This window comes from Schistocerca americana, chromosome 3 (genome assembly GCF_021461395.2).
Source record: "Schistocerca americana isolate TAMUIC-IGC-003095 chromosome 3, iqSchAmer2.1, whole genome shotgun sequence".
NCBI classification, from domain to species: Eukaryota; Metazoa; Arthropoda; class Insecta; order Orthoptera; family Acrididae; genus Schistocerca; species Schistocerca americana.
The window spans coordinates 877,761,963-877,774,235 of record NC_060121.1 but is presented as its reverse complement, the minus strand read 5'-3'; the positions used below and the strand labels follow the sequence as shown (position 1 = coordinate 877,774,235).

The 12,273-nt window shown below is 44.4% G+C and overlaps 1 protein-coding gene across 1 annotated transcript in view; it reads left to right on the top strand.

Annotated features, from left to right (window-relative positions):
• The window catches only part of LOC124606457 (cGMP-specific 3',5'-cyclic phosphodiesterase), a gene marked incomplete at its 3' end in the record, with an annotated part of 598,053 nt that overhangs the window by 269,902 nt on the left and 315,878 nt on the right, over nucleotides 1–12,273 (top strand). The window contains exon 8 of the mRNA XM_047138439.1: nucleotides 7,718–7,789. Within this exon, the coding sequence (XP_046994395.1) occupies nucleotides 7,718–7,789 (72 nt within the window). The remainder of the gene's footprint in view (nucleotides 1–7,717; nucleotides 7,790–12,273) is intronic.

Genomic DNA, 12,273 nt, shown 5'->3' with positions numbered 1-12,273 from the left:
ACGTGACTGAGATTATTGCATTCACTGTTGTTGCTATGCGGCGCGCAAAATTATTTGAAGGCTAAGCGCATACACGGAGTCTTTTACTAACCGCTACCGAAAAAATAAGTCACACGTTGTTAGATGACCGGGGACGCCAATAGAACAATACGAGATCGGATCGGTACGCCCTTTGCGTCCGATGCATCGTTAAGGCCGTACTCTAGCTCAAATTCACGTAGCACAGTTGTAGCAGACGTAATATTTTGCAACGGAGAACTCAAAACGACTTTTCTGCTGTGTTGTTTTCATGCAGCTCGACGCACACTGACTAAGGGCAACAAACAATAGGCGCCAAGGTAAAATTTTGCTTCCGATGCGTTAGCTGAAACTCACCGCTAATTTCTACCGTATTTCGTGTGGAAGGTACAGTGAAACCAAATCAATCTCTTCCGTACACCCTGCACGCCGTCTTACATTCCGGGCTCCATTAATTACTTAAAAAGACTGTAACGAAAATTAATCGCATGATCTGACGCCGTGGGTGGAGAGAAATGAACTTGATGCTCTTTATTGATTGTAATTTATGACTGACGGAGCTGACTGTGTAGCGTTACGCTGTTCCCGCAGCATGCACGGGATTAACTCACCAACACATATCCTGGTGAAACATTTAAGAAAGCAGCGGTGACAGCTGGTGTGGAGTATTTCGTCATAAGTAGAGAATTCAGCCCATTTCATTGCACTTTTAGAGCGTAAATTCGTCTCGCCATCAGATCTCACAGTTAGTGAAACGACTTCATTTATCAGAAATGAAGAGGAAGACTGCACTGTAGTTCCTTCTCTAGATTGTCGCACAGATGACAAAATGGTAGATATCGAAATAGATGACAGAGGGATAGAAAAACAATTAAAATCGCTCAAAAGAGGAAAGGCCGCTGGACCTGATGGGATACCAGTTCGATTTTACAGAGTAGGCGAAGGAACTTGCCCCCCTTCTTGCAGCGGTGTACCGTAGGTCTCTAGAAGAGCGTAGCGTTCCAAAGGATTGGAAAAGGGCACAGGTCATCCCCGTTTTCAAGAAGGGACGTCGAACAGATGTGCAGAACTATAGACCTATATCTCTAACGTCGATCAATTGTAGAATTTTGGAACACGTATTATGTTCGAGTATTATGATTTTTCTGAAGACTAGAAATCTTCTCTGTAGGAATCAGCATGGGTTTCGAAAAAGACGATCGTGTGAAATCCAGCTCGCGCTATTCGTCCACGAGACTCAGAGGGTCATAGACACGGATTCCCAGGTAGATGCCGTGTTTCTTGACTTCCATAAGGCGTTCGATACAGTTCCCCACAGTCGTTCAATGAACAAAGTAAGAACATATGGACTATCAGATCAATTGTGTGATTGGATTGAAGAGTTCCTAGATAACAGAACGCAGCATGTCATTCTCAATGGAGAGAAGTCTTACGAAGTAAGAGTGATTTCAGGTGTGCCGCAGGGGAGTGTCGTAGGACAAAATATACATAACATCGGAAGTTCAGTGATGCTTTTTGCGGTTGATGCTGTAGTATATCGAGAGGTTGTAACAATGGAAAATTGTACTGAAATGCAGTAGGATCTGCAACGAATTGACGCTTGGTGCAGGGAATCGCAATTGAATCTCAATATAGACAAGTGTAATGTGCTGCGAATACATAGAATGAAAGATCCCTTATCATTTAGCTACAATACATCAGGTCAGTAACTGGAAGCAGTTAATTCCATAAATTATCTGGGAGTATGCATTAGGAGTGATTTAAAATGGAATGATCATATAAAGTAGATCGTCGGTAAAGCAGATGCCAGACTGAGATTCATTAGAAGAATCCTAAGGAAATGCAATCCGAAAACAAAGGAAGTAGGTTACAGTACGCTTGTTCGACCACTGCTTGAATACTGCTCACCAGTGTGGGATCCGTACCAGATAGGGCTGATAGAAGAGTTAGAGGAGATCCAACGGAGAGCAGCGCCCTTCGTTACAGGATCATTTAGTAATCGCGAAAACGTTACGGAGATGATGGATAAACTTCAGTGAAAGACTCTGCAAGAGAGACGCTCAGTAACTCGGTACGGGCTTTTGTTGAAGTTTCGAGAACATACCTTCACCAAGGAGTCAAGCAGTATATTGCTCCCTCCCACATCTATCTCGCGAAGAGACCATGAGGATAAAATCAGAGAGATTAGAGCCCACACGGAGGCATACCGACAATCTTTCTTTCTGTTGTGGCGTAGCAAGACAGCCACGCCACGGAAGTAGCCGAAAGGCACGCGTTTAGCTCACGCAGGCAAGAGATATGTCTGTAACAGGATACGTAATGAATGCTATAAAGAAAAGTACGTAGCTTCTGGAATACTTAACTTTAATCCATCCTTGGTACATCGCTATTGACGATATAAGTGAGACTCTTTAGATACAAGCTATGTAAGGCTAATGGCGCCTTGCTAGGTCGTAGCCATGGACTTAGCTGAAGGCTATTCTAACTATCTGCTCGGCAAAGGAGCGAGGCTTTGTCAGTGTAGTCGGTAGCAAAGTCGTCCGTACAACTGGGGCGAGTGCTAGTCCGTCTCTCGAGACCTGCCTTGTGGTGGCGCTCGGTCTGCGATCACACAGTGGCGACACGCGGGTCCGACATGTACTAATGGACCGCGGCCGATTTAAAACTACCACCTAGCAAGTGTGGTGTCTGGCGGTGACACCACGCTTTCCACTAACAATACGAGGCTGGAAAAGAAGGGAGAACCGATAGAGGTACTCAAAGTACCCTCCGCCATACACCATTAGGTGGCTTGCGGAGTGTGGATGTAGATGTAGAATGTGCCGGTAGAAGAGACAGTGAACTTCTATCAAGATTGAGTTGCCCTTGATATATGCGATTTTGAGGCACCCTGCTTGACTATGTCTTTTTCCAAAGTGAAAAAGGAAATTTTACGTGCAGACGGATAGCGTATCAGGTCGTTAAGATACAAATGGTTCAAATGGCTCTGAGCACTATGGGACTTAACATCGGAGGTCATCTGTCCCCTAGAACTTCGAACTACTTAAACCTAACTAACCTAAGGACATCACACACATCCATGCCCGAGGCAGGATTCGAACGTGCGACCGTAGCGGCCGTTAAGAGAGACCTCTTCAAGAAGGTGTTTGGAAATTCGGCATCCAAAATAATAGCTATGCTATATCGACGGCCGAATAACACTACCTTCAGACATAAGCATACAGCGTGTCAACTAACACAGGTACAGATACATAATACACTTAGGAATAATATGAGGTGCATTCAGTAAGTAATGAAACACTTCTTTATAGGTCAACTTCGGCTGAAAAAATGTGGGATTTGTTGTTGGAAATCGTGGAATATCCCCACTTCAGCCTGTTTAGCTTCGTGAAGTTCCGATAGGTGGCGCCTCTCCACGTAGCCTTCAAGGTGGCGTCTGTAACGGAGGTGCGTTTCAAGGAGAGAGCTATTACTGAGCTTCTTTTAAAGGAGATATTCATTGGCGTTTGCAGAATGTCTACGGAGACCTGGCAGTGAACAAAATCACGGTGAGTCGTTGGGCGAGGCGCAATAAGGTCGCACAAACCTGTCCGATCCCCCGACTGCCGGCCGGCGGACACAGCTGTGACTCCTGTGATGTTAGAACATGCTGCGAGGTTACGAGCAAGACGTGGCGCCCTGAAAATATTCTAAGATCCGAGTTGGCGTGGCTGAGCTGGGGCCTCTTGGTGGGTTGCGGGCCGGCAGCAGCCACGTGGTGCCGAATGTTAGCTGAGCAACCGCGTGATGCCGCACAATGGCTGTCCCAGCCGCGTGGCTGGAAATTCCATTGTGACGCTGTGTCACTGAAGGAGACACGCTGGGAGTGCCAAAGATGGCGGACTTTGTGAAACCCTAATGGCAGTTATTTCACAGTTCGTATAGAAATTAATAGTAGCCAGATGAATCATGATACCTCAAAAAGAAACATGTACAGTGTGCAAACTTTTAGATGGCAGACCTCTCCCTAGTCCCGAATCGGTAGGAGTCGGTAAACGTCGGGAGGCTTCGGTAGGCACGCAGTTTCGACTGCTGCCAATAGTACGTAGCTGACTGTGTTTTACAAGGTAGCCATTGTCGTCTGCTTCATTATTGTTTTGCGCTGTACTATTCTGCGTGTTTTTATTGTGCAGTTGAGCTAAACATTATCAAAATGAGTGAAGAGGCAGTTGCTGGCCCATCTCGGGAGTCGCCAACAACCCCTACCAGTAGGCCTATGATTAGAAGGAAACCAGTATTACGTAGCGATGCTCGCAAAATTATCGGATGAATGGTTTGTGAGCGCATAATACACAAACATACATACATTCATTTATAGATTTTAATGTACATGATGATTTCAGTTTCGTTTACGAACAACATTTAAAGCGAGTTTTACTTACAAGCCTTTCGTCTGCTTTCATGTAAGCATGACGCGCAATTTGTAGTGCCAGCACTGCAACTGGTAGGCGTGCCTTGTCCCCCCCCCCCCCCCACCCTCCAACGGCTCATCACCCCTCGCCAGCCAATGCTTGCTTCCTCCTCTCCCCGCACTCCCCTCACAACTCTGCCATCTTACAGTTAACACACTGTACATTGCCATTATTTGCCCGACGATTCTGATGGTGTAATCAGATTTTCAATATATTTATTAGTTTAAAGTTTAGTATCTGACGATAAATTATACAAGTAACGCCCAGCAACGAATTTCCAAAATCTAAACGGTGCAATCGGTTCGTTGATCTATGTGTCTTTAGAAAGTTATTAGTGTTAACCTAAACTGGTATGAATTACAGGCATGTAACTTGAATAGTACATGAGTTATTGGAGGTCAAAGTCGCCGATTACTATCGATCGCGTCAGGTCATAAGTACTCCACAGTTACACGAATAAATGGTAGCAGCATGCTTATAAATATATTGATTCATTTATGTCTTTGTTTATATCGATATATACTATTCATGAACAGATTGGTTAAATATTTACTGTGTTTTAGAAAGCACAGAGACATTAGGCTACTGGCCTCCCTTCTGTTACTATTCCTTTAATATATGTTTATTTAATTTGTTTATGTATTTAATAATGTGTGTTAGAGCGTGTTTATGGTCCAACCGTAGGAATATTTATTTAATTTCAAGTTATTTAAATGTAAATCGAGTATTTGGTATGTGGTTTCAATATGTTTGTGAGTGCACATTGGCTTGGAGACATGGAGGGAGCGCTCTAGCCAATCACCGTGCTCGTTACTGAAAGAGACGTATGGAGAGGACACGGGAGAGTTCTGCTGGGTACGGCACAGGACACGGGAAGTGCTGGAAGCGACGGAGCGACGGACGCGCAGTCGGCGGAAAGACTTGGACAGTGGATCAGTTTGCGCGTGGTCGCGGAGGATAGAAATATTTCGGAGTGCCGACCTGTGCTCTTGTGTGACTTAAGTGGCTTCTACAGTGAAGACGTAGTATGCGTTCAGAAGTGAATATCTCGCGAGGTATGTCCTTGTTCATAACTAACTGCGTGAAATAGAAATCTGTTGTTTCCCTGTTATTCGACTTATATTTTATTTAATTGCTGGACCATCGACACCAATAAGTGTTTGCAGAAATATACCGCATTCTCAAAAGTACTTCTAGTATTGTACTCATCATTTAAAGTCGTTAAGATAGAACCTGCAGATTTTAATTAATTTCAATCTTTCATTTAAAAATGCCTATATTACGTTCAAAATTCGCAATTGCCGAGTGATAGGAACCTTCGACCATTCGATTCATGTGTCTTTTCATATTGTATACTGTAGACTCAGCAGTATTTGGCTTGTAATGCGGCATCTACGTATGCCAGCCCCTAGACAACGAAACCAGCCAAAAGGTTTAATATTTCAACAAGTCTGAGGGTACATAGATGAGGGCCAGCACACCACTTCATCACACCACACACCATCATTTAATGTGAAAGCCCACAGTGCGGAGATTCTCTTTCGAGGTGATCGACAGATCACTATCGAGTACCTAGCTACACGATTGGACGTCTGTTGGTATTGCTGACACACTCGTCCACCAGTTCCTCGCCGCCCAGCAGAAGAGCATAAACACCAACGAAGGACCATCTATGCGGAACTGCAATCGCGTTACGCTGCTGATCGTCACAATGTTTCATAGAATATCGTCACAGGCGATGAAATGTGCTCATCACTTCGAACCTGGAACAAAACGAATATCCATGGAGTGGCGCTACACCACCCCTTCTCCGAAGAAAAACTTCACAGCCGCATCCTTTGCCGGTAAAGTCATGGCGCCGACCTTCTGGGACTCTGAAGGGGTTATTCTGTTTGAGTTTCTCTCTCATGGTGCAACCATCAATTCGGAAATGTATTGTGCTATCCTCAGGTGACTTAAGAAACGACTTCAGCGTATTAGTCGCCCCAAATTCCAAACGAACTCATCCATCTATACGGCAACACTAGGACTCACACAAGTGTGCACACCCGTGAGGAGGTCACAAAACTTCATTGGACTGTTCTTCCTCGTCCACCCTACAGTCCGGATATCATTCCCAACATCTATGTTATTGGCCCAATGATGAGTGCACTCCGATGGAAGCAGTATGTGTATGATGAGGAGATTTTTCATGCAGCAAGACGCTGACTCCGACGTCGACCAGTACAGTGGTACTATATGGGAATACAGGCCCTACCACAAGGTGGCATAAGGCCATCGCACTGATCCGAGATTGTGTTGAATAATAGGGTTTTGCAGCCAAAGCCAAAAGAATAAGTAATAATAAGGTGTGTTGGAACCCTGAATAACACCAACCTTCCCTTCACGAAAAGAATGTTGCATCATTTATTGAACGCTCCTCGAATACATATTTCATTATTTTACCAATACTTATTATTATTATTATTATTATTATTGTTATTGCTATTACTGTTATCATGACTATGCAGAAACACAAATCTGGACTCAATCTAAACATGTAAGAATTTCAAAAATGTTAAAACACGACGTGTTACATAGAGCAAGGATACGAAATGATAAAATAAATAAATACTCTAGAAGCTAGATATCCTTGTATCGATGCGTCATTACAAACGACACATTGAGTTCTGCTGTTAGCTACAACAGTTCTTTTAGTAAGTTCCCAATGCAAATGTTTTTCTTCCGCATGAAATGTCGTGCCAAAAGCTTTCTGGTAGTCAAAAATGACAGCATCAATCCGACTCCGCTTTTGATCGCATTCTAGATATCATGAAGAGACAGGCGAATCTGGATTTCACACAATCAGAAACTACGATTGCTACATAGGAATTGCTCTGCCCCAGGAAGATGGCCCCACGCAGTCATAATATATCTTCCATAATTGTACAAGAAGTCATCAGTGAAATAGGTTCATAGCTCTGAGTATCTTTAGTGCCTTTCTCCAGTCACGTGGTCGCTCCGCCGGTCCAGCGAACTCTGGTAGACTGGTGCTGGAAGAGGGGCCAGTTGCTCTGCGTACTCATTAAAGAATATAGCGGAAGCCCAACAAACCTAATGTGGCTGTTTTCCTTACAGTAGAAGTAAGCGTTGACACCAAGAAAACGTTTCAGGTTGCCACAAAGGTCACTCATAGACACAAGACACAATTATGTACGCGGCTAAATGTTGTATTTCTGTGTGACTGATGCCCGTCTTTTATCTTCCAGAGTCACCTGGAGAAAATCCTGGAGCGACCAAACAGGGCGATGCCGGAGAGGAAGCCACTCTGCAGGAGGGAGGTAAGTAAGTCTCCAGCGGCTGGAGAAAGCTGCCATACGGGGTAAAACAAGGGGCCTGTTAGTCTCAAAACGACACTAACGAAGCAAAAATATCTGTTATTCTGCACCAGAACAGGAGACAATGCACCTAGCACAATTAATGTAATGTCACTATCAGAGGAACTAAAACCGAGCTATCCTGAAAAGATCTGTATTCAGGTTGTTCCAACAATTCCTATTATACACTTCTGTAAATTGTTGGTGCGACGTAGTAAGCGAACTTTCATACAAGAATAACGACCAGACAGATTATTTTCGACGTTACAAGTAAAACAAAGTTGAGTTACGTTTTTATCTGTCATAATGAAATCGATTTCCTCCCTCAGTTACTTACGCTACATGAAAACACGTATGCAGTGTACAAGAACCAAAAGGGAACATTATAGCAGAAAACGAAAAGTTTTTGGATAAAAACTCTGTAGGGTAGGGATGCACTCATCGACCTATATTGTTCAACCTGTATATCGAAGGAGTAAGGAAGAAAATAGAAGCCTGAAAATCATAGCGAAAGAGCATTAATGACAAGATTTCCTTGTAGCATTGTTGTCTTCTGTGAAAGGGCGCACGAGTTGTAGGACATTTTCAGTTGAAAGGACAGTTCATTGAGCTCAGGATTTGGGTTGAGACTTCAGCAGGGAAAGACGAAGGAATTGAACAACAGTAAAATGTGTCTAGGGGTCACGTGGATGTGAAGTAATTCTGCTTGGGGCGAAGAAAGGAAGATACAGGAACCAAACCAACAGAGACAAAGAGGGAATTCCTTGTGGAAACAAGTCTGATACTCTCAAAGCCAGCGATTAATTTGAGGAAGGAAGTTACGGCAATGTACACCTGGAGCACAGCGTTGTAAGGAAATGAATAATTGAGTGGACAAAACGTAAAAAAAGAGAATCGAAGCATTTGAGATGTTGTGCTACACAAGATTATCGAAAATTAAATGGAACTGATAAGAAATGAGATGGCTCACCACAGAATCGGCGACGAGAGGAATAGATTGAAAACACGGACAAGAAGAAGGGACGGTTTGATAGGAGGCGTGTAGGGCATCAGGAAATTCCTGCCATGATTTTTTCACACTTGCCAAGATGTTCACATAGAAGAGCACTGACCAAATTAATTTTGACTACCGGAGATAACAGTGAATGCTTACTTATAATGTATATTGGCTACACTTGTTTCGAAACTTATGTCACAGTCGAATATAGCAATATGTAAATATAGAAATATGTAAAACCACGCTTTACTACGACATAGATATTAAAAGCGATACCGTAATGCAGATTAGCCGATGACAGCGCCATTAACTATTCAGGTCTCCAACTGGGGTACTGGTTGTGAGCTGCCCAGCGAAAGTGATTGTACAATCCGTACAACATAATACACTCGGATTCGTATGCATGACTAAATTTAAGATAATTTACAAGAATGATTGAAACTTCCTGGTAGATTAAAACTGTGTGCCGGACCGAGACTCGAACTCGGGACCTTTGCCTTTCACGGCCAAGTGCTCTACCACTTCTACTAGAATGATTGCCTATCGGAGTTGGAGGGCTCCAAACGATACATATCGAACGTGCGATAGTAAATCGATTATGGATGTGTCGTGGCGCGCGTTACGAGTATGTTTCAAGTTATCACTACAGCAACGACAAAAGAAAAGCGTTGGAGAAGCACTTCTAAATTCAAAGGAGACGGCTTACCTTAGTCGTCGTCGGTGTTATCGTCTTGTGACAGTCCGCGTCATGTGTAACCTACAGAGGCAAATCCTTCTTTCCCGTACCCAGGGTAAACTCTGCCAATATCGCGCAGGAATATCGGCAGCGTGTCGCATGCGTCGACTTTCCCCTGAAAACGCAAGTTGTGAAAGTATAGGTATTATAATAAGTACAGTTCGTCCCTCTGTCCTGGACGCCCTTTTCTTTTAATGGTAGACTTGACAGACTTCCACAGCCGTTCTACATTCTGGGTATGGACAATGGCGTCATCTGAAGAAACGAATTCCACAGAGTGGGACTGAATTCGTGGTCGAATTTGAGAGTCTGGTACGACTGAAACCCGTCTGTGATGACTTTTGTTCCAGGCAGTATGAAATGTTTTATGAGACCCACTAAAGTTACCTCGTTTCACAACGAAACACTTGCGCGACTCCCTTTCTATCCCACCGAGAACCCAAGTATGACCCACTTCACTTTTAGAAGGTCGTCCTCTCTGATTCTTTCGTCTGGCAATATGAGATTCGTCTACTTCTACTGTTTTATTCGGTCCACCAATTGGCACACTGTCATTTCTCACTATCACGTAGCACACTTATTGGCAAAACCCGAAGTAGTCACGCCCGGTATTTGCCGATAACTCAGTTTCTGATGCTGTGGCTTGCAACGTGTAATCTCGAATCCAGCACGACACAAGAATTACGCTCGTGTGAATCGATAATTTGGAGGACTCGAACCACGTGTTTTCCTGATGCTGGTTCGCTTTCCGCAAAGTCCGCAGTGAAATTGCAACGGAATCTCAGCGTCCACACTCCTCTTACGAAGTTTCACAGACTTCGCAACACACAGTCCCTCCTTTCCTCGTCCGGCATAAATCCATAATTACGGCAAAAATTCGAACATTTGTCTATGCTGGATATGCATGGAATTAGAGTGTTCCATGTGAGGCATTCCGCCGAAGAAACGTGAGAAACAGCAGACATTACACTCGCTATCAATAGAAACCGTGTCGATTTCCCAATGGAATCACAAACAATTACTGCGGGAATGTAATGTACACGAAGTGAAGAAACAACGCAAAACTGATAAAAATGACGATTACAAATAATTGATCATAACGCTCCCCACGACACTTACGTAATCGATTTACTATCGCAAGTTCGATATGTATCGTTTGGAGCCCTCCAGCTTCGATAGGCAATCAAAATTACCAAAATTAAGGTGACGTAAAATAATACGTAAGACTGCTTTACAATATTAAAGAACTGACAAGAATTATTAAAAATTAAAATTATTAAATAATGAAAAATCGTCACCACATGTATGGTAGTCGGCAGCCAATGGCACGTAATCAGATGACATGATTTCGAAGACGGTAAGGCTGCTGGAGAATTCAGCGATGTCTCCGGCGCACGCATCTGACCGCGGCAGACGCCCCATCTCATCCGTGCTGGCCGCGAGGGGGAGGGGTAGAGCGTTACTAAGCGACGACACCGCCTGCCATGTGTCTTGTTATTGTAGACAGGCCAGCCGAGTCCTCGCGGACGACAATAGCGTCGGTTGCTAGGTGACGGACACTGCGTGTGGCTGCATGGCAATGCTGGCCAGCGGCGGAATGTGCCGTGTCGAGGTGGAGGGAAGATAATATGCATTAATGCTGGAAAACGTACCATCTCTACGAGAATTGTGCAATATACACTGAAGAGCCAAAGAAACTGGTACACCTGCTTAATATCGCCCCCACAACAATGCAGAAGTGCAACAACACGATGTGGCATGGACTCGACTAATGTCTGAAGTAGTGCTGCAGGAAACTGACATCATGAATCATTCAGGGTGTCCGTAAGAGTACGATGGGGTGCAGATCTCTTCTGAACAGTAGGCTGTAGTTTGGTGGGCAGCGGAAATGTTTAAACACAGAAGAGTGTTCCTGGAGCCACTCTATAGCAGTTCTGGACGTGTGGGGTGTCACATTTTCCTGCTGGAATTGCCGAAGTCCGTAGTAATGCACAACGGACAGGAATGGATGCAGTTGATCAGACAGAATGCTTACGTATGTTTCACCTGTCAGAGTCGTATCTTGACGAATCATGGGTCCCACATCACGCCAACTGCACATGCCCCACACCATTACAGAGCCTCCGCCAGCTTGAACAGTCCCCTGCTGACATGAGGTTGTCTCCACACCCGTATACGTCCACCCACTCCATACAAATTGACACGAGACTCATCCGACCAGACAACATGTTTCCAGTCATCAACAGTCCAGTGTCGCTGTTGACGGACACAGGCGATGCGTAAAGCTCTGTGTTGTGCAGACATCAAGGATACACGAGTAGGCCTTCGGCTGCCACAGCCCACATCGATGTTGTTTCGCTGAATGGTTAGCACGCTGACACTTGTTGATGGTCATGCATTGAAATCTGCAGAAATTTGCGGAAGGTTTGCATTTCTGTCATGCTGAATGATTCTCTACAGACGTCGTTGGTCTCGTTCTTGCAGGGTCTTTTTCCGGCCGCAGCGATGTCGAAGATCTGATGCCTTACCGGACTCCGGATATTCACGGTACACTCGTGAAATGGCCGTACGGGAAAACCCCCACTTCATCCTTACCTCTGTGATCCTGTGTCCCATCAGTCGTGCGCCGAATACAACACGACGTTCAGAGTCACTTAAATCTTGATAAACTGCGATAGTAGCAGCAGTAACCGATCTTACAACTGCGCCAGATAC